The following is a 26822-nucleotide window of genomic DNA, read 5'->3' as shown; positions in this document are numbered from 1 at the left end:
CCCTACATACCCAGTAGGTCACTGCAGTCTGAAAGGGAGTTTCTTTTGCAAGTTCCAAAGATTTCAGAAGCCTGCTCTGCAATAACTCAGAGCACGGATTTTAGTGCGGTTGCCCCTGTTCTGTAGAATATCAAGAGATGATAGCAGACCTTCCAAGTGTCCCTGTTTTCCAGGGACAGCCCCAGATTTACAGAAGCCATTTCGGTTTCTCATTTGATCCCGGAATGTCCTGCTTTTCCCTATTTTCATCGGAGAAATATTGAAGGGTATGGAGTTATCTGACCCCCAAGCCAAGGAGATAAGTAACTATACAACCTCTAGAAGACATCTGAAGGCAGCCCTGTATAGGGAAGTTCTCTTAAATGTTTTATGTTCTATTGTGTTTTTATATATGTTGAAAGCCTCCCAGAGTCGCTGGGGCAGCTCAGCAAGATGGGTGCCGTATAAATAGTAAAATAATTATTATTATTATTATTATTATTATTATTATTATTATTATTATTGAATAAGACATCCCTATTTTCATTGCAGAAATGTTGGAGGGTATGTGGCAGGTGCCCACAATCTGCACTTTCCAGAACCAAGTGAAGACATTTTTCCCCGATGGACTTTCTCAGTTGGCTATATGGCTCTTTGCCACAATTGTTTGTTTTGTTTGGTTCTAGTTTTTTAAAATATATTTCTGATTATATTTGTGTTTTCAGCTGTTATTTTGCTGTTTTTATAGAACATTATTTTGAGATGGTTGTATAATGATGATGATGATGATGATGGAAGGAGGAGGAGGAGGAGAAGAAGGAGGAGGAGAAGAAACAACCTCAGCTGACCATCTCTCTAGCAAAGGAATTGTCTGCAGATGGGTTTGGGGAAGTCTCCTTGTTACTCTGAGGTTTCAGCTGACAACGCAATAAAGAGGAATAAGGTAGGTTGCTTCCTATGTAAGACTGACACTCGAGGAGCGGTGGGGGTTTTTCCTTTAGAGAGTTACCACTTCATGTTTCCCCCTCCCCCCCAAAAAAATAAAAGTATGACATAAACTCACAAAGCCACAGACAATGTGACAACATGGCATGAGTCAGTGGGGGCTACCACCAGATGTGCAATGTCTCTATATAAAGGTTCCATGTGCTGTTGGCAGACATCACAGGCTGAAGATCTTCTCCTCTGATACAGGTCCTTCAATAAGATCCACAATGAACGGTGCCCTGATCTGCATGGCACTTTTTCTGCCTTACAGCTTGGCTGTCCCAATAGCTCACGACCCTGAAGCACAGAGCGTTGAGGATATGAAGTTTGTAGAGGTATGTGACGTCAAAGCTTTTATCGGCAGTAAATAACAGCTGTCCTGCCACTATATTGTAGGGAAGGCTTTATTTTTAATCATGTATTATGTTGCTGTGAAGGATGGATGTAAATGTTTGTGGGCAGCACGTGACCTGTTGCTTCTAGGTGTACACCATCTCTTCCAACATAAAGCTGCAGCTCTCTGCTCCTTTGGGAGGAAGGGTGGGATGTAAATTCAATAAATAAATGTATAGTGGTCTTTGTCACATGATCTCCCATCCAGGCACTGACCAAGGCCAGACCCACCTAATTACTGCAAGGCAGCAACAGCAGCTGCCTTCAATCCACAGTCCTAGTCTGAAATTGAGATTTGCAATGGAATTGGTTGCACCCACAAACTTTAATTGAAAAGGATGTGGTGGTCTAATTTGTCCAAACTACAGCCAACCTAGATATGACTGCGGCAGCCATGCATCTACATATGTGTGTTTATAGTGGGGGTCTGATCCTGCCATGATCATTGTCATTACATTATTCGAACAAATAGGCCATTTTTGCAGAGTTTGGACCAAAGTGGCAGGGGCAACAGAGCACGGAGGAGTTAAGCAGGGGAAGAAAGTTCAGCTCCTCTCACTGATAAGTCCCTTTTCATGTTGAAATGGGACTCCTCTCTCCACCACACCCACCCCCCACCCCCCGGGTTATATGCAAATGAGACAAACACATTAATCAAACATGGTGATCACAACTGGATTGCTGCAATGCTCTTAAAGGGGATCCAGAAGCTGCAGCTGGTGAATAATGCTGCAGCCTGGTTGCTGTACAGTATCCCAAAGTGGAGCCATGTAACACCCAGCAGTGGCTGCTGCCCATTGGGGCTGGTAAGGCACAAGACCAACAGTGGGGGGAGCCAGAGCCAATGGCAGGCAGAGCAGCCCCACAGCTGGTTGTAAATAAGGAGGCAGAAGATTGACCAAGGGCAGCCTGGGGATTGGTGGGGCAGCTCTCCATTTGCCTTAATGGGACAGCATCCTTCTGATAATACCAGTTGACTTTATGCTACTGGACCTGATCTGAGGGTGTTACTCTGGTCTACAAAACCCCTGAATGTCATGGACCCAAATATTTGGTGGAGCCCCTTATCTCCTTGAATGCTTAGGCTTAAGATCAGTGGCGAAGGGCATTCTGGTGGTACCAGTGATGGGCACTGCCTGTTACAAGATGATGCGAGGCTGTCCCAATGGTGGAATGCCATCCAATTGGAAGTACCATTGGTCCCCCTTAGTATCATATTTCCATCACCGTTCGAAAGGCACAGAGTTTATTGAGATGATTGGTGGAGGCCACAACACAATGTGCTTTATAAAATTGCACCGTATTTATGTTCTTATTGTAGGCAGGATTTTATGTGTTGGTGTGCATATCATCCTGGGTTAGAGGACCTTCCAGAGAGGGTGCGAAGGGAGGGAGATTGCCAAAAGAAATCACTTCCCACACCGTTCTGCCGATGAAAACCTTTCATTTTCCTGGAGGAAAGGAAACAACTCAAATGTCTGGCCCAGGTGCCTCCACCACACCATCAGTAAAATGTCATTTGCAAGGTGCAATAAATGCATGATGAAGGGCTCTTAATTTGGCTTTCTTGCTTCGTGGTACAGGCTTATCTCGATAAGTACTTCCCATCATCATCATCACATCTTAAAAGTGGCGGTCAAAGCATAGAGGAGAAGCTCAGACAAATGCAGAGTTTCTTTCATTTGACTGTCACTGGGAAAATGAACCAAGAAACGATGGCAACAATGGAGCAACCTCGGTGTGGAGTCTCAGATATCTCAGAAAAATCTGCAGTAAGATGGGGAAAGACATTGCTGACGTACAGGTTAGCCCCGCTAAAGTCTCCTCTCTCTTTCTCTCCCTTTGAAATATCATGTTAAGTTGTGGGTGAACATATCAGATGACACAGCGATTCTTCAAACAGCTCTTGTTTATTCACAGGCCGGGACAGAACTGAACTGAAGGGTTCAGTCAGCTTGCTTATATAGAGCTCCAGTACAACGTTACTGTAACAACTTTCTAAAACTATCCAATCACTGAATGTCACTTTCGATCCCTTATTTGCATAACCCTGCTGGCCCAGGGTGAGAACTTCAGTACATAACATATCAGAAGTGACATTTCCTGGATACTAATATTTTGGTTTTCCCTGTTGCTCACAGGATTAATAACTACACCCCAGATATGCCGAAGTCTAAGGTGGAAGAGGCAATAGCAAAGGCATTCAAGGTGTGGAGCGACGTGACCCCATTGCAGTTCAGGAGAACTTCCAGACCTGCTGATATTGAAATCTGGTTTGCGACTGGTGGTAAGGAATGTTTATATTTATGAAATACCCAAATAAAACATGAACATTATTTTTTTTAACACATAGAGTGAGTGGGGCCTTTTCTGGAGCATTACTTGGGAACAGTCATCAGAAAATTGTCTCTGAGTTAACCATGGGGGGGGGGAGATGCTTTCACTGATCCAATTCTAAGTAGCCTTCTTTGTCCATAAACAGGGGCAAATATGTTTTGCAATGGTGCTCCCTGCCTCTACTAGGGCTAATACTTTAAAAATGCTTGCTGCACCATTCAAACCTGAGCTGATTGTTTCAACCTGAGGAATAGTCAAGCCGGCCCTATCCTTAACATTAGTGCTGTCCAGAACCTGTCAGTCCTTATGAAAAAAATTAAGCCCTAACTAGCTCAGTTAGGAGGGATGCGGGTGGCGCTGTGGTCTAAACCACTGAGCTTACCGGGCTTGCCGATCAGAAGGTTGTTGGTTCGAGTCTCCGTGACGGGGTGAGCTCCCATTGCTCGGTTCCTGCTCCTGCCAACCTAGCAGTTTGAAAGTATGTCCAAGTGCAAGTAGATAAATAGGTACCCCTCTGGCGGGAAGGTAAACAGCGTTTCCGTGCGCTGCTCTGGTTTGCCAGAAGCGGCTTAGTCATGCTGGCCACATGACCCGGAAGCTGTACGCCAGCTCCGTCGGCCAATAAAGTGAGATGAGAGCTGCAACCCCAGACTCGCCCACAACTGGACTTAATGGTCAGGGGTCCCTTTAGCTCAGTTAGAGACAGTATAAAAAGGTAAAGGTACCCCTGCCCGTACGGGCCAGTCTTGCCAGACTCTAGGGTTGTGCGCTCATCTCACTCTAGAGGCCGGGAGCCAGCGCTGTCCGCAGACACTTCCGGGTCACGTGGCCAGCGTGACAAGCTGCATCTGGCGAGCCAGCGCAGCACACGGAACGCCATTTACCTTCCCGCAAGAGTGGTACCTATTTATCTACTTGCACTTTGACGTGCTTTCAAACTGCTAGGTGGGCAGGAGCAGGGACCGAGCAACGGGAGCTCACTCCGTCGCGGGGATTCGAACCACTGACCTTCTGATCGGGAAGCCCTAGGCTCTGTGATTTAACCACAGCGCCACCCGCATCCCAACAGAGACAGTATAGTTCTGTTTAAAAAGGAAGTGGGTCGGTGAGGAGCAAAATATATATATCCCAAAACCGCCACCCCAAAAAGCAACTACCACCACCTAGACCTGTGACCGTCCCAATGTTGTGGGACTCCAACACCCATCAGTCCCGTCCAGCAGCAGCATCAGTGATCAGGGATGGCAGCAATTGCTTTCCTATGACATCTGGAGGACACATTGACTTCTCCCCAGTCTAGTCCTATCACTCCGTTTACTCAGGCATTCCTAATTCTTTGGAAACATGAGTTGTGGAAGCACAACGAACAGTGCATTCATCCGAAGGTTTAATCGCTGCCGCCACTGCTGCCACTGATATGGAGCGTCTGCAGACAGCCTTTTTCATGTGCGCTCATGGTGATATGTGCTCATGATGCTATTGGTGTGGTCACACCTGAGTCTGCTTTCAAGACTGTTTGTACCTGAAAAAGTTTTGGGTTACTCGTGCCGCTTTCTTTCCTGCCATGGCATACTCCATAACTTCCTTTTCATACTACAAATGTTTGGTTCTGCTTTTGTTGTGCTAGAGCCCCTCTGGACAACCATAATGTGCTATGGCAGCATCTCAGGTCCTCCTAGTGGTGCAGCAATAAAACTGCTAGCATATTTGCAAAGCTAAGCAGGGTCCAGTATAGATTCAACTAATAAAGCTGAATGAATCCACCACAGATGCCTTGTTATTGAGACAAGAACTTGCTGCAGAATATACCTACAATGAAATACCAATCAGGAGGGGAACCATATGGTGTCCATACATGGCCATTTGGAGAGCCAAATAGCCGCAGGGTGATTGGGGCTACACGAGCAGGCGGAAAATGTCAGTGTATTGTGACTGCTAACCTAACTGCAAGTTTTGCGCTGACAGTAGCTGTTACTTCCTTTCAAATGCAGCCCATGGCGATGGTTCTCCTTTTGATGGAAGAGGAGGGACGTTGGCTCATGCCTATTTTCCTGGACGAGGCATAGGGGGAGATGCTCATTTTGATGACAGCGAGCGCTTTTCGGAATTCAACAGAGGTAAGCAATTTCCTGCTGAGCGTTTCTGTTGGTTGGTTAGTTTCATTTCTGTTCCGCCTTTCCCAACCCCCAGTGTAACAAGGCAGCTTGAAAGCACAAGCAACAATCAAATCGTTATAAAATAGACCTTACAGAGATAAATGCACAGCAATGACAAAATATTAGGCAAATCAACAAAAGTCAGTTGAGAAAAGCGGTAACCTGAAAATGCCTGCTGGAATAATACCCCTTTCACTGCTTGTCCAAAAGTGAGCAGTGATGGGGTCAGGCACGCCCCTCTAGGGAGGTTGTTCCAAGTTCTAGGTGCCCCTAGGGATGATTCAGACAATTTTTATTTCTGAATTCTGATATGAGGATCAGAACCAACAACTCAATCCTAGTCATAGCTACCCCAGAAGTAAGTTCCATTGAATTGAATGGGGCTCCCTCCTGGTTGGCCACCGTGAGAACAGGATACTTGACTAAATGAGCTTTTGAGTTGATCTAGCAGGCTATTGTTATGTCCCTATGACAGTTTTCTATGTGCAGTATTTTCACTTTTCAACATGTGCCATGGGGAATGTGTCTGTGGGCTGGAGGTGGACACATGCCACCATATATCCCCTTGGAATACGTACTTGACACTCACCTTACTCCCTTCCCTGTTTTTTTTCTTCTTCTTCTATCTTTTAGAAATCAACCTATTCCTTGTTGCTGCACACGAATTTGGCCATTCCTTGGGACTGAGCCATTCGAATGTCCGTGGTTCTTTGATGTTCCCTTCCTATTCCTTTGTGAACCCAAATAACTTCAACCTCCCAAACAACGACAGGCAAAGGATTCAGAGATTATACGGTAAGTTCCTGTGAATAATCTTGTTTCCCACAATTAATTCCATATTAATCGGACTCCCCTCCCAACCCTATAACCTCAAGCTAATTTCAGTGGCTTCCGCGAAGCAAAGGAGATCTATGCAAAGCTGTAAGAATATGTAGGAAAACGGATCTTCTTTTTGGTCCACGGAAATTGACCATCATCTAACTTTCCATTGTTGCATATAGTGCCCACCATGCAATAATGTATTGGCTGGGGAGCATCACTGGCTAGCACATTATCATTGGAAGAGGCACTAATCCCACTTGCTCATGTTGGGCCACTTAGTCTCCACCCCCATCATTCAACCCAGACGCTGAGGTCCTCCTCCGAGGGCCTTCTGGCAGTTCCCTCCAAGGGCCTTCTGGCAGTTCCCTCCCTGTGAGAAGTGAGGTTACAGGGAACCAGGCAGAGGGCCTTCTCGGTAGTGGCGCCTGCCTTGTGGAACGCCCTCCCACCAAATGTCAAAGAAATAAACAACTATCTGACTTTTAGAAAGCATCTGAAGGCAGCCCTGTTTCGGGAAGTTTTTAACGTTTGAGGTTTTATTGTGTTTTTAATATTCTGTTGGGAGCCACCCAGAATATTAATAAAATTAATTAATTAATTAATTAATAATGGAAATAGTAGTAGTAGTAGTAGTAGTAGTATACTTACTGGTACCACACACCACAAAACTGAATACAGGGTAAAAGGGAAATTTTTCATACTGCGTACAGAAGTCTTATGGCTGTGTCCACAAGACTTAAAACCAAACATAAAATATAGTAAGTCTGCAATCCTATACATCTATACAGCCCCATTGGTATGAATGAGAAATAAGGGTGGAAACCTATATTTCCTTACTGAGCAAATTTTGTCTGAAGATACTTGTGTAGATATTGGTAGTATTTCCTTGGATATTTTAACTTAATTGCATAATTTATTTATTGTCTCTTAAATATCCTTATTTTTCTTCCTCAGGACTGCCAAAGTGAAACCCTCAAAGCATCACGGATAAAATTCATCTTGTATCTTTAAACATCTTTGGCAACCCTAACAAGAAGTAGCACCAGGGCCAACTTAGAGACATTTATGTTTACGATATATTCACATATAGGGGAATTTCTTCACTCTAGTCTCTATTCCCCTTTTCCAAGGCTTCCCTTTACAAGGGAGAAAAAGTCCTAAAATCTGCAATACTTAATTAGGTGATGAAGCTTTGAACTTTTATTTTCTGCCTGGTTATTTATCTATGTATTCGCTTGCAAAGGAAGACTCCGGGTTATGGTCTGGTTGCTTGTCCTGATATCATTGTGTTACCTTTTGCAAAGAAAACATTGTGCTGTGTGTCTCAGGCCTGATCAACTTTGACACACAAAGAAAGGCTGTTTTTTTAAAGTTCTCTGTTCAGTTCCACCCACAAACTGGGTTGTAACGGACGAACCAATTATGTGTTTCAACACCATGAACTATTTCCACCTTGTTTAGTTCACATTTGTTTTAGGGCAGGAAAGCCCTTTTTAATAATAAAGCAAAATATCTTAAATTTGTGCTATTTATTTACATAACATTTTTTGCGGAAATTTCTACCTCACTATTCAAGCAAGTTTGTGGCACAGCTTACAAACCAGAACTAAAGCAGAGGGCCAGAGTTCCTTCTGGAGAACCTTCCAAGGGCCACATTCCAGTGGTGGGCAGGGCCAGAGCTAACAGTGGGCGGAGCAATGAATGTAGTCTTTATTGGGCTAGTTTCATCACACTTTATCCTCCATAAGCAAGAGGCATTATCAGAGTTTAAGGACATATTCCAGTTATGTAAAACCATTTGACCCAATGAGGAGCAAAGACTGGAGAGAGTTTCACAGGCCAGACAGAGAGGCCTGGAGACCCACATTCTGCCCTCTGGCCAGTGGTTGCCCAGCCACTGTGAAATCCCTTTACCCATAATAACTTCCAACACCTTCAAAGATGGAGGGACTCAAAGAAGGAGCTCTGCTGAAAACCTTAGTGTTTTTAGCTGCCTGTCAGGGGACAGAAGGAATGGTGAAGACAGCCTCTCCATCCTGACCTTCCAGGGAGGAGGAAGTGGAAGACTGTACAGTGGTTTAAGGGAGGTTGCAGCTCAGAGACAGCTGAGGGGGAAAGTTGGGAAATCATGGAAGATCCAGAGCAACACCTGACTGACACGTTGTCATTAGAAGGCATTCTAGACCCTCCATCTCCCAGAACCCGGCGAGCCTTAAAAGTAGGAGAGCAAAGAGCTCAAAGACAGAGGGCACTTAGTGGCACCCGTAGAGGAGATGATGATGATGACGAATGAGGAAGTGGGAGAGATGGGGGATGGAGATTCACTCAGGACAACACCATTATCCAAGAGGCTGGGTTCTATAGCCTCTCTCTGTAAAGATTGAAATGAAAAAAGGACTGTAAAAAACTTTTCCTTGTCTTTATACAGTGGACGCTCGGGTTGCGAACGTGATCCATGTGGGATGCACGTTTGCAACCCACAGCATTCACAACCCGCATCTGCGTGTCTGCACATGCGCAGGTTGCAATTTGGCCTTCTGCGCATGCGCAAAACGTGATTTAGCACTTCTGCTAAATTATAAGTTATAAGAGTTAATGTGGTTCCTGCTGCTTTTTGGGGGGGGGGGAAACCCCTCAGGTGCAATGAAATTAATGAGCTGTTACTGCATTCTGATCATAAAGTCACCCAGGGAATATTTCTATCCATGCAAGAAAATTGCAATATACCTACACCTCTATTTCACCTGTTTACTACTTTTGAAAGACAGATTATACAATGACTACAAATACTTCCAGCCTCAAAGGCAACATGCCGCTGCTGGGATTGACGAATAGGGACAGTGCTTGTTGCACATGGGTACTGCTTGTGAACTTTCCATTAGATTAGGGCATCTAGTTGGCCAATGGACTAAATGGCCAGAACCTTTGGCCTGAGCCAGCAGAGATCTTCCTGTGTTCTTATATAGCCGCCTGCCGTAACGTTGTGCAATGTCCAGAGAGAAGGGGTCATCTGAGAGTCATCCAAGACCAAGAACAAACATCTTCTTTCCTTCAGGCAAGGCACCACAACTTCCTGGATAAACCTCAAAGCCTTATGTTTGCTTGCAGGCAGAACAATGGGCAGCCACCAAGATCTGGTGTGAAGCATTTAGCACGAAATAAGAGTGCAGATCATTTTCATCTGAGATCAAGGAAATGTGCTAATGCCTAATAGTTAATGCAAGAGCAAATATGGTGGATACAGACTGTGCTGGTTATAAACAGGAAGGGCAAGGCAGGAAACATTATTATTATTATTTCTGATTCATCAGTATTTACACAGGGCATTCCACTAGGGGCTAGGCCTCAGAGTCCAGGGCAGTATAGCCTAGAGCCTCCCCCAAAATCATAGAATTCTAGAGTTAGAAGGGACCACGAGGGTCATCTAGTCCAACCCCCTGCAATCCTGGAGTCTTTTTGCCCAATGTGGGTATTGACCCTTGAGATTAAGAGTCTCATGCTCTGCCGACTGAGCTATCCCGAATGACCATCCAGAGGGGGTCAAATGATGGGGGAAGCAGCAAAGAGGTCAGAAATCATCACCAGAGTCAGCCTGGGCATGCCAGCACCCAGATACGCCAACGCTGGTTGCCGCAACATCCTTCTTTTAAAAACAAATGTTATGTTCAGGTGGCAGCCAGCTAGGTGTGTTCATAGTTGCAGGTGCTCACTTTATTATCTTCACTTAGATAATATAAAATCATTTTCTACCAGAGGGTGGTGCTTTATCTCAAATCAATGTGGGCAACAGAAGCACAATCAATTTTCGGGTCAAGATGGTGCCGTGATTTAAGCTACAGTGGTTCATGGTTGGAGATGGGGCAGAAGAAGAGGCGGTGGTGTTCTCCTGATAGGTAGCAGTGAGGAAAGGCCTGTTTTGGTGGCACCAGTCCAGAATTCTCCCAACCTTGCTGCCTTGCCTCATCTGTGTCCTGGCAAGCACATTGTGACCAGGAGGATGTCACTGGCCCAGAAGAAGAAGAAGAAGAAGAAGAAGAAGAAGAAGAAGAAGAAGAAGGAGGAGGAGGAGGAGGAGGAGGAGGAGGAGGAGGAGGAGGAGGAGGAGGAGAAGGAGAAGAAGAAGAAGAAGAAGAAGAAGAAGAAGAAGAAGAAGAAGAAGAAGAATTAATTTATTTATAACCCACCTATCTGGCTGGGTTTCCCCAGCCAATCTGGGAGGGTCCCAACAGAAAATTAAAAATATGATAAAACATCAGACATTAAAAGCTTCCCTAAACAGGACTGCCTTCAGATGTCTTCTAAAAGTCAGGTAGTTCTTTATTTCCTTGACATCTGATGGGAGGGCGTTCCACAGTGGTGGGTGCCACTATCGAGAAGGCCCTCTGCCTGGTTCCCTGTAACTTCACTTCTCACAGTGAGGGAACTGCCAGAAGGCCCTCGGCACTGGACCTCAGCTGAACAATGGAGGTGGAGACGTTCCTTCAGGTATTCTGGGCCGAGGTCATTTAGGTCTTTAAAGGTCAGCACCAACACTTGGAATTGTGCTCGGAAACGTGCTGGGAGCCAATGTAGGTCTTTCAGGCCCTACCTCTCCTCACAAATCACACCACTAATAAAATGCACATGGTCCTCTAAGATCATTGTCAAGGATCTAACTGGACCACTGCATGAAAAAAGAACATTAGGAGAGTCTGCTGGATCAATCTGCCTTCCTGCAGTTTCCAGTAACTGGTACAGTGGTATCTCGGGTTACATACGCTTCAGGTTACAGACTCCGCTAACCCAGAAATAGTGCTCCAGGTTAAGAACTTTGCTTCAGGATGAGAACAGAAATCATGTTCTGGCGGCGTGGCAGCAGCAGGAGGCCCATTAGCTAAAGTGGTGCTTCAGGTTAAGAACAGTTTCAGGTTAAGAACGGACCTATGGAACGAATTAAGTACTTAACCCAAAGTACCACTGTATTCAGAAGCATTGCTGTCTCTGACCATGGAGGCAAAACATAGCCATTATGTCTAGTAGCCATCAATAGCCCTATCCTCCAAGAATTTGTCTAATCAACTTTTAAAGCCATCCAAGTTGGTGACCATCACTGCCTCCTGGGGAAGCGAGTTCTATAATTTAACAATGCTCTGCATGGAGGAATACTTTTTTCAATCTGTCCTGAGTCTTCCAACAATCAGCTTAGTTTGATGTCCACGAGGTCTAGTGTTATGAGAGAGTGAGAAAACATTTCTCTACCCACTTTCTCCAAGACATGCATGGTTTTATAAACTTCTGTCATGTCACCTTCTCTAAATCTTTTCCATCTCTACAATATCCTTTCCGAGGTGAGGCAACCAGAACTGTTTCTGGTAACATTTGTTCTGTGAGGTGAGAGGGTGCTAGCCATCTTAAAGAGAGGTTTTTCAGCATGCTCACCAAAATGCTGTTCCCCAGGCCTAAACACAGAGGTAACTGACGCGGTGCCCTTCAGAATTTGTTAGACTACGACACCTCATGCTTTCTTAGCTAATTTTAGTAGTCATCTTGTTCTCTCATGCTCCTCCTAATATTTGAAATGCCTTTTAGTTTCCCACTGTGCTGGTTCTCTCTCTCTCTCTCTCTCTCTCTCTCTCTCTCTCTCTCTCTGTGTGTGTGTGTGTGTGTGTATGTGAGTGAGCTATTTTAGGGTTGCCAAACATCCGGAATTTCCCAGACACAGCCAGGATTCAGCCATTGGAAACAACATCTGGGGAAAATCCAGACGTATGGCAACCCATGTCAGAAGTGTAGATTTTGGCAAATTTCATTTTAAGAAAAGCGCAAAAACTTCTTCCTTTTGAGATTTCTTCCCAAAAAAGCTCAACAACTTGTGTCTGGATCTTCACTTTTTGAAATATGGCAACCCTAGCTATTTCCTGGTGCATTCTTAGTAGGCTTATTGTTCTTTTTGTAGCATTTTAATGCTGTACTAGTGCCTCTAGGCCATTTAGAAAAAGGCACAATATAAATGAATGAAGGAAGGAAGGAATATTCACTCCATATATAACTCAGCTGTTTACCTGTGATCACTTGTTATTTCCCAGAGTGAACTGCATACTTCTACAACCACCCTAAGATGAAAACCTACACATTCCTGCCTACTCTCATTCCTACACAGAAGCGTTCTTTGTAAATCAGACTTGTCGTTTCCAAAGTGATCATAAGCACATCACATCACTGCTTAGATTGAAATGCCAGAATAATTAGTCATTGTGGTATTTTTAAACAAATTAATTAAAAAATCAATTTCTTCGCATTGTTGAAAGGTATTCCACAGCATACAAATCAATGGATGAAACAATGCAACTGTTAATAATTTAAAGTTTAAGCATGAACATTTAACTTTCCCAAAACAAATAAAGCTGAAGGGCACATTGTTGTTCTTTTTGAAGTAACTTAATCCCCAGCACTTCCTTGTGAGGAAAGGATTTTCCAAATCTCATTCAGATGGTAGGTAATTAAAACAGTCTGGTTCCCACAAGATGGTTCAGAGATTGTTTAGACACCAGATACAGACACTCACCATTTGGCTTTATCTAAATTATGAGCTTACCTTGAGTCAGAATGCCACCAAAGCTGACCAAAAAAACCCCTGAAATGTCTAATCTCTATCACTTGCCTTCAACTCTTTAAGGCCTGTAGTCTACCATTGAAACTAGGGAAACTGCAACATTGGAACAACTTATAGTGGGGTCCATGGCCCCAGAAAATTCAAAATGCTTAAGAGCCCTTGAAATCAAGGGGATAAGTTAAGTCACTGCTAAATTAAGCCTCCTTATGCTCTCCATAATTCTCTTTCTTTCCCTTTTAAAAAAAATAAAAATGGCGGCTGTGGCATTGGTGCTTTCCGCCATTCACAACCACCAGCTGAAGGTCAATCGTCTACATGGAAAATATTAGGAAATCAGTAGCATCTGTGTTTAATTTCCAGAAAGACAAATGATGAAGATAGAGACAAACCATTGACCCCTCTAATGTATAATTAAGAACATAAGAAGAGCTTTTCTGTTCCAGAGGTATCGTAAGAATTACTGGAAGGCACATAGACACCTGCAGATCCCTGTCCTAAGGCATCAACTTGGTCTTTGAAGAAATCATGATGCTAGATCAATCTTTGATCTGATCTAGTAGGGATCTTCCGAGGCTCTTGTGTGCTTTAAGTCCACTGCTTTTAGGTCCCTCTCAAAGAATATTTAAAGGGGGTCTTGTGGAAAAGAAGATGAGCATGTCCCAAATATGACAGCAGCAGCAATAGTAGTAAGAAGAAGCTGTAGCCATTTTCACGGTGAGTGTGTCCCAGATACAAAGGCAGCAATAAGAATACAAGCATCCAATTTAATTGTGAGCACTGCATGGAAAGTGCAATGGATAGTGGAACAACTCATCTGGAAAACTAATAGAAATTGTTTGGCCAAAAAAAGAAGAAGAAGAAGAAGAAGAAGAAGAAGAAGAAGAAGAAGAAGAAGAAGAAGAGTTTGGATTTGATATCCCGCCTTTCACTCCCCTTCAGGAGTCTCAAAGCGGCTAACATTCTCCTTTCCCTTCCTCCCCCACAACAAACACTCTGTGAGGTGAGTGAGGCTGAGAGACTTCAGAGAAGTGTGACTAGCCCAAGGTCACCGAGCAGCTGCATGTGGAGGAGCGGAGATGCGAACCCGGTTCCCCAGATTACGAGACTACCGCTCTTAACCACTACACCACACTGGCTCTCAAAAAAGGAAGTAGCACAATTCAAGGGACACCCCTCTCCTTGGCACTAAAGCTGACATATACAGTAAGGCTACCAGTGGTTGCTAGCTATGAGGGCTCCACTGTCGGAGGCAATGGGCCTCTGAAAACCACAGGAGGAGGGAGTACAGTGGTACCTCAGGTTACAGATGCTTCAGGTTACAGACTCCCCTAATCCAGAAATAGTACCTCAGGTTAAGAACTTTGCTTCAGGATGAGAACAGAAATTGTGTGGTGGCAGTAGGAGGTCCCATTAGCTGAAGTGGTACCTCAGGTTAAGAACAGTTTCAGGTTAAGAACGGACCCCCAGAATGAATTAAGTTCTTAACCCGAGGTACCACTGTATACCTGAAAGAGCATCTTCACCCCCATCGCTTTGCCTGGACACTGAGATCCCGCGCCGAGGGCTTTCTGGCAGTTCCCTCACTGCGAGAAGTGAGGTTACAGGGAACCAGGCAGAGGGCCTTCTCAGTAGTGGTGCCTGCCCTGTGGAACGCCCTCCCACCAGATGTCAACGAAATAAACAACTACCTGACTTTTAGAAGACATCTGAAGGCAGCCCTGTTTAGAAAAGTTTTTAATGTTTTAATGTTTGATCGTAATGTTTTATTGTGTTTTTAATATTCTGTTGGCCCAGAGTGACTGGGGAAACCCAGCCAGATGGGCTGGGTATAATTAATTAATTAATTAATTAATTAATTAGTGCAATTGAGCTCATGTCCTTCTTGTGAACATCCCACAGGCATCTAGCTGGCCACTGTGAGAACAGAATACTGGACAAGATGGGCCTTTGGCCTGTTCTTGTGCTCTGGGAGGAAGCTTGTTACAACAACCATTTCAGCCAGCCCCTTCTAGATTTCCAGCGTTTCGACTGACAGCGGATCCTCAGACGGAACCCCTTCGACAGAAACCTTTCCGAAAGTGCAGAATTCTAACCACACAGCCTAAGCTGTGGACGAGTCACCTGCTTTTCAGTGCGCCACCTGGAAAGCTAGACAACGCAGAAGACAATGTCGCAATGCGTCTCAGCGGCAAACAAAGAAGATTGGGCAAGCCAAAGAGGGTGGGGTCGTACAGTAGATGCTTTGGGTGGATTTAGAAGGGCCAACTTCCCTATGTCCTGTGGTTTTAGAGAGTGAAAGGAAAGATGGGATGGGGACAAAGCGAAATGACATCAGTGGAAATGTCAACAAGGAGGAGGAGGGGAGGAAAGACATGCCTTTAATGTTTCCTCGTAATCATTTTGGAGTTGTGACATTTGACCATCCAGAGCCATTCACACACAAAAAGCAGGCGAGTGCCATAAAGTGAGTCACCTGGATTTTTACAACATGCCACACTGGTCAGGCATATATAAGCTTGCCCATTTGGGCTCCAAGATGCGATACACCAAAGGCTTTCTCCTTTTGGTGCAGGCAACCTTTCAGCAACCTCCACTATGAGGCATGTGGTGCTCCTGTGGGCTGTGATGCTGCTGCCTTGCATCTCCACCTTTCCAGTTCAGAATCCGGCATTGAAAATCAAGGATCTGAAATTCATTGAGGTATGTAGCCATCACAGCGTTAACAGATAATGCCATAGAACTATAGAGCAAGGGAACTGCTGCTGTTATGTGGTGTAGGGAGATGGGCAAATCTGTCAATTTAGGTTTCTCATTTTTCCAGTCTTAAATCTAGTTCTCCACATTTCCACATAAGTTTGCAAATTTTCAAGTCTTCACGGAGATTCATCAGCATGTTATTGCTGATTTCTCCTAATGTATACATTAAAAATAATAATACAGTGGTACCTAGGGTTACATACGCTTCAGGTTACATACGCTTCAGGTTACAGACTCCGCTAACCCAGAAATAGTGCTTCAGGTTAAGAACTTTGCTTCAGGATGAGAACAGAAATCGTGCTCCGGCGGCACGGCAGCAGCAGGAGGCCCCATTAGCTAACGTGATGCTTCAAGTTAAGAACAGTTTCAGGTTAAGAACGGACCTTCGAAACGAATTAAGTACTTAACCCGAGGTACCACTGTAATAGTATTGCATACTAGACATGAATTTGTAAAGATTTTTTTCCTAATATAATGTCTTTTTGCATAGTCTTTTTATTAATATATTCATTTTTGTATTTGACTGAAGCATTGCATTGCAAAATTCAGAGAATAGCAAATTGTATCTTCTCTCTCTCTCTCTCTCTCTCTCCCGTCATCTAATCTATCACATTTATATCCCACCTTTTTCTCCAAAGAGCTCAAAGTGGCATACATTGTTCTCCCCCTCCTCATTTACCCCCCACAACAACCCTGTGAGGCAGGTGAGGCTGAGAGGCAGCGACTAGCCAAGGTCACCCAGTTATCTACATGGCCGAGGGGGAGATTTGAACCCTAGCCTCCCATGTCTTAGTCCACCCTTTCTAACCACTATACTACACTGGCTCTCATAGCTGGGTTTTGGGTTGCATATTGTTTGGGAAACTGTGAATTAGGTAGATTCGCCTTTAAGTGCAAAGTGAATTGAATTTCCCTTCCATCCCTAATTTTGAGGAATGTTTTCATTACTGGACTTCTTTCTATGACTTCTGTACACAGAATGCAACAAATGGTTTCTCTCTGTTCTGTGCTTTTTTTGAAAATCACTGCAGGTGCTGTATTCTTTTTTTAAGCAATAGATGGAGGAGGGTGATTGGAATGTAGATTAGACTTAAAAATAAATGCCAGCGAGAGAACTGGCATGTTCAGAGGATAAACAATGAGCAAGCAAGGAGCCAGAATGGGAAGAAGTTGAGAGAATGCTGTTTGCCGGCTTACCATAGGCATCTAGCTGGCCACTGTGAGACCAGGCTCTTCACATGTTCTTAAAGATCCAAACTAAATGGTCCCTTTTTTATTCCAGGCTTACCTGAACAGGTTTTTCCCAGCTGTGAAAAAAGTATTGAAGCATACCCTGGAAGAACAAATCAGACAAATGCAGGAATTCTTTCACTTGAAGGTAACAGGAAAGATCGACACAGAGACTGTGCAGGTAATGGATCAGCCCAGATGTGGCGTGCCAGATGTCTTGGAGTATCGTACTTTCGGAACTGACAGATGGAATAAAAACTTACTGACTTACAGGTTAGCTGAGCTTCACCTTTCTGAAAAATGCAAAAAATAAATAAATTGGCTAAGTACTAATATCGTATTTTCCTCCACTGCTCAAAGGATTAATAACTACACCCCCGATATGACTCGAAGCAAGGTAGACGCGGCCATAGCAAAGGCATTTAAGGTGTGGAGCGATGTGACCCCCCTGCAGTTCAGGAAAACAACAGGACCTGCTGATATTGAGATTTCTTTTGCATATAATGGTAAGGCTGCCTTGGCTGATGTGTTTTGTTCATGTCTATGTCTCATACCTCTTCAGAGAACCTGATATTTATTTATTTATACAGGAGGAAATGCAATTAAAAAAATATCCCCAACCGTTAAAAACTTGCTCAAGCCTTTGAAACTGTGTGTGTGTGTGTGTGTGTGTATTGGGGAAATATCTGAAATTTGGTATGAAGGACCTTCAGAGGAAGGTGTTTCGTAGCTACGTAGCCGCGTTCAGCTTTGCCTTTATATATGTTCACACTATTTAGCTTTCATTTAATTTCATGTCACTTTTAGTTCATATAACACCTTTCTGCATTACTATACACAAGGCACTAGATTCAGGTAGGTAGCCGTGTTGGTCTGACACAGTCAAAATATATTTTAGAAATTCAAAAAATTGTGCAGTGGCATCTTAGAGACCAACTAAGTTTGTTCTTGGTATAAGCTTTCGTGTGTATGCACACTTCTTCAGTGTATGGCACTGTGTATAGCACTGCCAAGAAGCCTCTGCAGATTGCAGTGACCATGGTGGATAGGAGGCAATGCCTTGTTTATGCAGTGTTCACCTTTTAAAGCCTTTTATGAGACAAAGAATCATGCCCTAAAGGAGCATGGAGTCAGTCTCCAAACAATCTCCAAGGACAGCCCCATCCTGGGATCGTTGCAGGAATCTGTCCTCAATATGGTTGAGGCCACTCCCCCATGATGCAATCCTACAGCGCTGGGGCAGGGGTGCATGAACGAAGAAGAGCCACATGGGCAGGGTCAATTGTATAGCCATTCACACCTGTTTGATGCCCTATAGCTACACTACCAGTGCCGGATTTACATATAAGCTAAACAAGCTATAGCTTAGGGCCCCATTCTCTTGGGGGCCCCCAAAAAAATTAAAGGGGAAAAACTGGATGTACATTTCCAAAATACAGTGGTACCTCTGGTTGCAGATGGGATCCATTCCGGAGGTCCGGTCAGATCCCGAGGTTTCTGCAACCTGAGGACCACTTCTGCGCATGCACAGTAGGGCAGTTCATTAAAAACTTTGGGGGGGGGAATGCCTGCTCCAAAGGTCTTTTCTTACTACAATAGGGATTGTATAGCTATATCTGAAATTTCATGCATACCTTGACCCTGCTCCACTGAATTGAAATTTCAGCCTTCCCGACATAGGAAAACGGCCAAGTAAACAGCTATTTTCATGGAGCAGGGTCAAGATATTAACCGATATGCATGAAATTTCTGATATAGCTATATAATTCCTAGATAAGACCTTTGGAGCAGGCATTTTCCAAAAAAAAGTTTTTTATGAACCGCCCTAATGTGCAGACTGCTTCTGCACAAGCGGTAAAATACTTCCAGGTTTGCCGCACGCGCATCCTGAAGTTTATATAACCAGAGGGTTACTTAAATGGAGGTTTGACTGTATAAGATAAAAAACAAATAAAATAAAACCTACATACAGCAACAGTGTTTTGTGTTGTGTAGGCTCCTGTGATGTACATACTTTGTTATGTGCAAATGGCTTTAGATACCTATTAGGTCCATACATTACCATATAGCATACATTCAACACAAAAAACAGTGACGATTTGCTGTTGACAAAATATAAGCTGGACTTATAAAGGGCCCCATTACCTTCAGCAGCTTAGGGCCTCATCAAACCTAAATCCGGCCCTGTACACTACCATTCACCGGTGCTACCTAACTAGCAGATCCTGGGGCACTCCAAAGCTTGTTGCATCTAAACTCCACCCGTGACAACTGCCCCCAAACGCTGGACCTGCCAGCCACAATTCTTCTCTGTACTGAGTTGCACCAGACTCATTCATACCAATTTCCCGACTGCAGGATGAGGTCGTATGTTACCACCTGCTGACATTCACAGTGGAAGTAGCCATGTGATTCTTTCTCCCCACATTTCTCCTCTGTCAACACTACTGGAGTGACATAGGACAAGGGCATGGGGAAGTGGCTGCCGTGATGTTGATACAGCATGACTAAGCTTTCTAAATTATCTGAGCGTGTCAACAAGCTTGTGGATAAGGATGATCCAGTAGACACCGTGTACTTGGACTTTCGAAAAGCTTTTGCTGAAACCTCCGACAAGCATAGCAGTCATGGAATAAAAGGGCACATCCTCTTCTAAATCAGTAATTGGTGCAGGGGCAGGAAGTAGAGGCTAAGACTAAATGGACAGTGGTTGGATGTATAAAAAAAATGGATCCCAGGATCTGGACAGGACAGGTGTTTTTGAACTTGTTCATAAATGACTTGGAGGTAGGGTTAAGCTATAAGGCAGCCAGGGTTACTGATGTATCCAAATTATACAGGGTGATATTAAGAACAAAAATGGAGTACAAAGAACTGCAGGGTTATGGCAGGTGGCCATTTTGGAAAACGGCTTCTATAGATTTATGCCAATCTTCACATGATGTCTACCCTTCCCTTCCCCCCATTATATATGATCCAAGTTTAAATTGCCATCAGTAACAACTTTTCTATGGAAATCTATTAGAAAGGCAAGTCTATAGTAGGAGCTAGCTGATTTTACCCATGCTTAGTTGCTTAATGGGCATGATAAACTGTGACTATATGGACTATTGTTCCATTTCATTTTTTAAAAAAATAATAATCCTGTAAATTCCAACTGGACGAGCTGTGCTTTTAACATCTATAACTCCACAAGCAAATAAGCCACACACAGCAATTCCAAAAACCAAAAGACTTTTTTGAGATTGGGTGTAATAAGTCTAAGTTGTTGCTGCTGCTGCTGCTGCTGCTGTTGCTGTTGTTCTTTTTACTGTTTCTTAACTGCCGTTTAATGTAATGGCTCTGAGCAGCATACCTAAGCATTATTAAAATACAGTATAAATAATAATAATAAAACAATTACATTATAAAACTCATCATGGCAGGGCAACTGAACACAAATAGTCATCAAACCTTTATTGCATTAGCATACAGCCATAGCAAGATAAGACAAAAAAGCAAGAGAGAAATAACCTGATAAAACAGAATTCAAACGATATTACGGGCATTGTAACATTTAAATTACCCTAAAACAATAATATAAAAATTTAGTTGCCAGCACCGGGAATCTAAAATGCAGATGTATATAAAACATATAATGGCCCCAAAATAGGCTTGGCACATTTGGTTAAAAAGGTAATACAAAGAATTAAAACAGGTCCAGGTCTGGGACCCACTACCCAGTCAGTGTAGCCCTAAGTTTCAAAGCCTGCACTATAAAGATTGCCACCCCACGTGAAATTTGGGGATTTGCGTCCACAAGAAGGAATTTCAAACAGTCTTCCTTAGATGTGATGGTGGGCGGGATCAAGAGGAGGAGGTTAGTTCTTATTAGCTCATAAATAGGGCAGTAGAAAAAGAAGTGTATGAAGTCCTCTACTTCATTCATTGTGCATGGACAAAGACGCTGAGTAATGGGGGTCTTAAAGTAAATCCCCTGCGAACACAAATAGTGCAGACAGATCTTGAAGTTACAACAAACTCGGAAGTTGCCATAGTTGAATGAGTCTGAGCTAAGGAATAAGGCTGAGAATTCAGAGCCAGGAAGAGTTTGTTGGGGGAGGCTGTCCTTGCAACCTGTGTACTTCAAGACTAATGGATGAGACTGAACTGCTGGTAATACATCGTTTTCCCTTTCCAACTCAGAGCATGGTGACAACATCCCTTTCGATGGGAGGAGCGGAGTTCTGGCTCATGCTTTTGCCCCTGGGCCAGGCCTTGGTGGAGATGCCCACTTCGATGAGGCCGAACGCTGGTCAGAAACCAACAGAGGTAAATATATATATATATATTCAAAATGTGTGAGCCGGGTCCCGTTGGGGCATCAATGTGTTGTGCGCAAATACGACCCCTCAAAAACAACAACTCTGCAAAGTTTTATATACAATTCATGCATGGAATTCGCTGTCACGCGCAGGTAACAGCACCTATACGTAAATGGGCCCTTAACCATTAGGTCCAGTCATGACCGAGTCTGGGGTTGCAGCATTCATCTCGCTTTATTGGCAGAGAGAGCCAATGTGGCCAGCACCACTAAGCCGCTTCTGGCGAACCAGAGCAGCGCACAGAAACGCCGTTTACCTTCCTGCCGGAGCGATACCTATTTATCTACTTGCACTTTGACGTGCTTTTGAACTGCTAGGTTGGCAGGAGCAGGGACCGAGCAACGGGAGCTCACCCCTTTGCGGGGATTTGAACCGCCGACCTTCTGATCAGCAAGTCCTAGGCTCTGTGGTTTAACCCATAGCGCCACCCGCATCCCTAGAACAGCACCTATTATAGACAGCTAAAGGAGAACTGGGCAAATTCATGGAGGATCAGTCTATCAATGGCTTCTAGACATGATTCAGAAATCACTGGATAGCAGTTGGCAGGGAGCAACAGGAAAAGGGGGTTTTATTGATTACACTCCCTATCTGTATGCTTTCCAGAAGCACTTGCTAGCAACTGTAGGGAGCAGGATGAGCCCAGGGGTCATCTAGTCCCACCCCCGCAATGCAGGAATCACATCTAAAAAAATCCCTGACAGCAACTTTGACACATGTGGGTCTCCTTCAGTTGCGCTATGCTTATAAAATGCTCTGTGGAATGTCACCAGCTCCCTACATGCCATACATTTAAAGCACATCCCTTCCCCATCCCCCAAAAGTCCTGAGAATTGCAGTAGGTTCAGAGTGCTGGGAATTGTAGCTCTGTGAAGGGTAAACTACAGCTTCCAAGATTCTTTTGGGGCAGGCTGCTTTAAATGTATGGTGTGTACACAGCCTTAGTCCAGGGGAATACTGCCTCTCCCAGCATAAGATGCCCAAGGCAGTTGCCTCACTTTGACTAATGATAGGACCGGCCCTGCTAATACGCACTGCTCATCTGAGTTGTTTTCTGTGTTTTAGAAGTCAACCTGTTCCTTGTGGCTGCACATGAATTTGGCCATTCTTTGGGGCTGGCTCATTCAAATGTCCGTGGCGCTTTGATGTATCCTACCTATTCCTATGTGAACCCAATTAACTTCCGTCTCTCAGATGACGACAGGGACGGAATCCAGAGTTTATACGGTAAATTCACTGTCTAAAGTTCCTTCCCTATGTTAAATTAGTTATAACGAAGTCTGCAATTAGTGTGGTTTCATAGAGAAATTGAAGCCTGATATATATAGATATATAGATGAATATATGAATTAATTATGTGACATTTAAAAAATGCAACTATTGATGAGCACAGGAACTGCTCAAGAAATGGAAGGATCAGACAGGAAGAAGTCAAAGCTCAATATGAGCAAAGGTATATGTGATGAAGAAATTTTATTTGGTTGTTATAAAGGAAAAAATAAAGAAATTAATAAATATTATATTAAAAAAGAAAGAAATGGAAGGATCACAAACACACGTGTTGAATGTATGCTAAAAGCAGCTATTTCAGGAACAGGCTTTGCTTAGGAAGTTCATGACTTGTTCTTACTCACTCTAGCAGTAAAATGAATTAACAACCTGAGACAAAAAATAACCAATCTCCCCAAGTTCAGAAATACTCAAACGAAATCTACGTTTCGTGAAATGATACCTGGAGGGCTCAAAAATCCATTTATAGCCAGTTTTTCCAGCTGAACACACTAGTGATTAGGCTTGCATTTTATTTCATTCAAAGTGGGTCTGTGCAGCAATCGGGGGTGCTACCAAAATGATAAAGGAACAATAACATCGACATAACAATCAATATCCATCCAAATTGCACATGTGAACAGCAGCACAGGAACCCTTCCTGCAAATTTCAAATTACATAAAACGCATAGCAGTTCATTTGACTAATGGCTTGGTGGAACAAAAACCTTCCAGGAGAAATGGACTTGGAACCTAGTAAAGAAGACCAAACACTGGTCAGTAACGGATTGTATGGTGGGGCAGCTGTGCTCGCCTGACCTCCCGACGGGTTAGTCACTGCTGCTTACCAGGAAGGAGGGAGCTGGGCAAGGCGGTGGGCAGGTCAGCGCAGCACAAACACACCAGCAATGCTCTTGCACTGCACCAAACTTTCTGCAACCTTCCCCTCTCCTTCCCAAAAAGCCGCAGCAACTCAGCTGTTGGGAGGTCAGGTCAGTGACACCACCCCAACATGCTGTCCACTGTGTTTATATTGCCCATTCCCAGTTAGCAATCTTACAGGACTAACTGAAATTTCCAGACCGCTTTTAAAGGCAGCCTGCACCCTATACAGGCTCCTTGGAGGAGAAGGGCAGGATATAAATTCTATTGTTATATTGATTGATTGATTGATTGATTGATTGATTGTCCAAAGTTGCTCTAAGAACGTCCTTCTGCAAGAGGGCTAGGATTGGGGGAGAGATGCTCTCACTAAAGAATTAAGGGTCTGCAATCTTATACCCACTCAGTTGAGAGCAAGCCCCACTGAACTCAATGAGACTTCCTTTTCAGTAGACACATACTGAATAAGATTATATCAACCATCCTACATCTGATATTATCTATATTCTTTATTGAAAAATAAAAAAGTACAAAATTGCAAGTGCACAGCGTAAGATAAGACACAGAAAAGAAGAAACAAGAAATAGTACCCATGTAGAAAAAATAACAGGGGGGGAAAGATATTGTGTATTTTTATGAATACCTTATTAGGTAAAAGTCTGGTTAACTACAATAACAATTTCCTCCCTTTTCTGTAATGTACACAATGTATGCCTTTGAGAGTATCTTGTCCATTGTGATCTATATGGATTTTTAAAAATACCTCTTTCTAAATTTCTATTTAATTTTGTTTATATTGCTTCCACACAGGTAAAAGAAAATGAATCCCCTCACAACATGTTCCAGAAGAAACAAAATGTCCATATTTTGCCCTTACATTTCTTTTTTTAAATTGTTATTTTAATGAAGCAAAACTGCAAAATGGGGAAGTGTGAAATCTTTTTTAAAAATCACTTAAGCTTTGTAAGTTAAGTATGTATATTACTTAAAGCAGACAGAATATATATGCAAATTTGCAGACCTTTTTCTACCCTGATTTGAAGGATAAGTTCTAAGGGAATTGGTTCCTGTTTCTGATTACCCTAAAAGGCCAATGACTTCTGCTAGACTTAATCCAACCGATTATATCTAACTAAATTGTACTCAGAGTAGACTCGTTGAAATGAACGTGCCTAAGTTACTCACGCCCGACAATTTCAGTAGGTCTGTGTTGAGTAGACAACTGGAGACAACTTAATATTTACAGTGTCTTGTGATTCTGGCATCGACATCCTTGCTCTTTTAATAAAATTAAGGAAATTGGTGGAAATGATGCAAATGTGAATGTTATATTATCCTTTCAACAAATTTAATCTCTAGTAACTCTAAAAAGAGAATGCACAAGGGAAATTTTGCTGTTATGCTTCAAAGGAGTGGCTAAGGAACGGTCGGTTAATGTATTGCTCTTTTGGGATCGGAAAAAAAAGCTTCAAATAAAGCAGTTTAATTTATAAAAAAATGTCTGTAAGCATTTTTAAGGGTTAGTTTGTTATCTGGCACAGGAGCTGGATGTTTGGGGAACAGGAAACTGCCTTATACTGTGTTAGACCATTAGTCTACCTAGGTCAGTATTGTCTACACTGAATGCCAGCAGCTCTCCAGGATTTCAGCCCTACCCAGAAATGCTAGGAATTGAACCGGAGATCTTCTGCATGCAAAACAGGTGCTCTGCCACTGAACTACAGCCCTTCCTTCATACATAGGTAAAGGGACCCCTGACCATTAGGTCCAGTCGTGGCCGACTCTGGGGTTGCGGCGCTCATCTCGCTTTATTGGCCGAGGGAGCCAGCGTACAGCTTCCGGGTCATGTGGCCAGCAGGACTAAGCCGCTTCTGGTGAACCAGAGCAGCCCACGGAAATGCCGTTAACCTTCCCGCCGGAGTAGTACCTATTTATCTACTTGTACTGGCGTGCTTTCGAACTGTTAGGTTGGCAGGAGCAGGGACCGAGCAATGGGATCCCCCCGTTGCGGGGATTCGAACCGCCAACCTTCTGATCGGCAAGTCCTAGGCTCTGTGGTTTAACCCACAGTGCCACCCGTGTCCCTTTCCTTCATACATACACACAGTCCAAACTAGGACTTGCCTACTGCCAGGAGCGAGCCAGCAACAAATCACACTGAGTAAGTGAAGTTAACTCTTTATTAGAAGACACAAAGTCAGCTCAGGAGCGCCAGGCCTAATGAGCACAGCAACTCTTCTCGGTAGGTCTTGCTGCATAAGGCTGTTGTGGAGACTGAAGGTCCCCGACTTCCCACAGCTAAGTGCCCTCCTCTCCTGGATCCCTCCCATGCAATCTGAGACTATGCCAATGCACCTGTCTTTGGTCCTCCCACTTCATGCCTCTCCTGGCCCTGTGAGACTGGGGGAAGAGGAGCTTGTCGCAGCAGGAGGGGAAGGCTCCCTGGCTTCTTCACCAGCCTGACTCATCTCTGCCTCGTGGTCTCCCTCCTCACCTGCTTCCACTTCAGACTCCCCTTGCTCACTAAACTGTGTTACCTCTTCAGCTTCTGACACCTCCTCCTCCTCCCAGCCTGCTCCCTCTAATCACTCACAGTTGTCCCACCACCAATCCCAGGCTCTGAGCCTTCTTCCCTGAGGGATCCTTTGCATACAGCTGGTCCCTGCAGCAGAAGGTATTAGAATGCTGAACAAAACGGAGGAGGAGGCATTTGGATTTGATATCCCGCTTTATCACTACCCTAAGGAGTCTCAAAGAGGCTAACATTCTCCTTTCCCTTCCTCCCCCACAACAAACACTCTGTGAGGTGAGTGAGGCTGAGAGACTTCAGAGAAGTGTGACTGGCCCAAGGTCACCCAGCAGCTGCATGTGGAGGAGCGGAGACGCGAACCCGGTTCACCAGATTACGAGTCTACCGCTCTTAACCACTACACCACACTGGCTCTCAATGAGTGCATTCAATTCTGTAATAAACTATAGTTCCCAAGATTTTTCTGGGTAAGTCATGACTTTGGGAGTTTGTTTTGTTTTTATGATACAATGCATATATATACA

At 43.9% G+C, this 26822-nt stretch overlaps 2 protein-coding genes across 2 annotated transcripts; both read left to right on the top strand.

Annotated features, from left to right (window-relative positions):
- Positions 1-1157: 1157 nt before the first annotated feature.
- Positions 1158-8166, top strand: LOC128412593 (collagenase 3-like). The gene is made up of 6 exons (XM_053385708.1): positions 1158-1301; positions 2943-3163; positions 3501-3646; positions 5688-5813; positions 6486-6647; positions 7629-8166. The coding sequence occupies exons 1-6, from the start codon at positions 1194-1196 to the stop codon at positions 7640-7642; spliced, it is 777 nt and encodes a 258-aa protein (XP_053241683.1). The 5' UTR covers positions 1158-1193; the 3' UTR covers positions 7643-8166.
- Positions 8167-15801: 7635 nt separating this feature from the next.
- LOC128412586 (collagenase 3-like) lies at positions 15802-25243 on the top strand. The gene is made up of 6 exons (XM_053385699.1): positions 15802-15966; positions 17306-17526; positions 17614-17759; positions 21439-21564; positions 22683-22844; positions 24579-25243. The coding sequence occupies exons 1-6, from the start codon at positions 15862-15864 to the stop codon at positions 24590-24592; spliced, it is 774 nt and encodes a 257-aa protein (XP_053241674.1). The 5' UTR covers positions 15802-15861; the 3' UTR covers positions 24593-25243.
- Positions 25244-26822: the final 1579 nt, after the last annotated feature.

The sequence above is a fragment of the Podarcis raffonei genome, chromosome 4, assembly GCF_027172205.1.
Source record: "Podarcis raffonei isolate rPodRaf1 chromosome 4, rPodRaf1.pri, whole genome shotgun sequence".
In the NCBI taxonomy this organism is placed as follows: Eukaryota; Metazoa; Chordata; class Lepidosauria; order Squamata; family Lacertidae; genus Podarcis; species Podarcis raffonei.
This window is presented reverse-complemented; position numbering and strand designations above follow the sequence as displayed.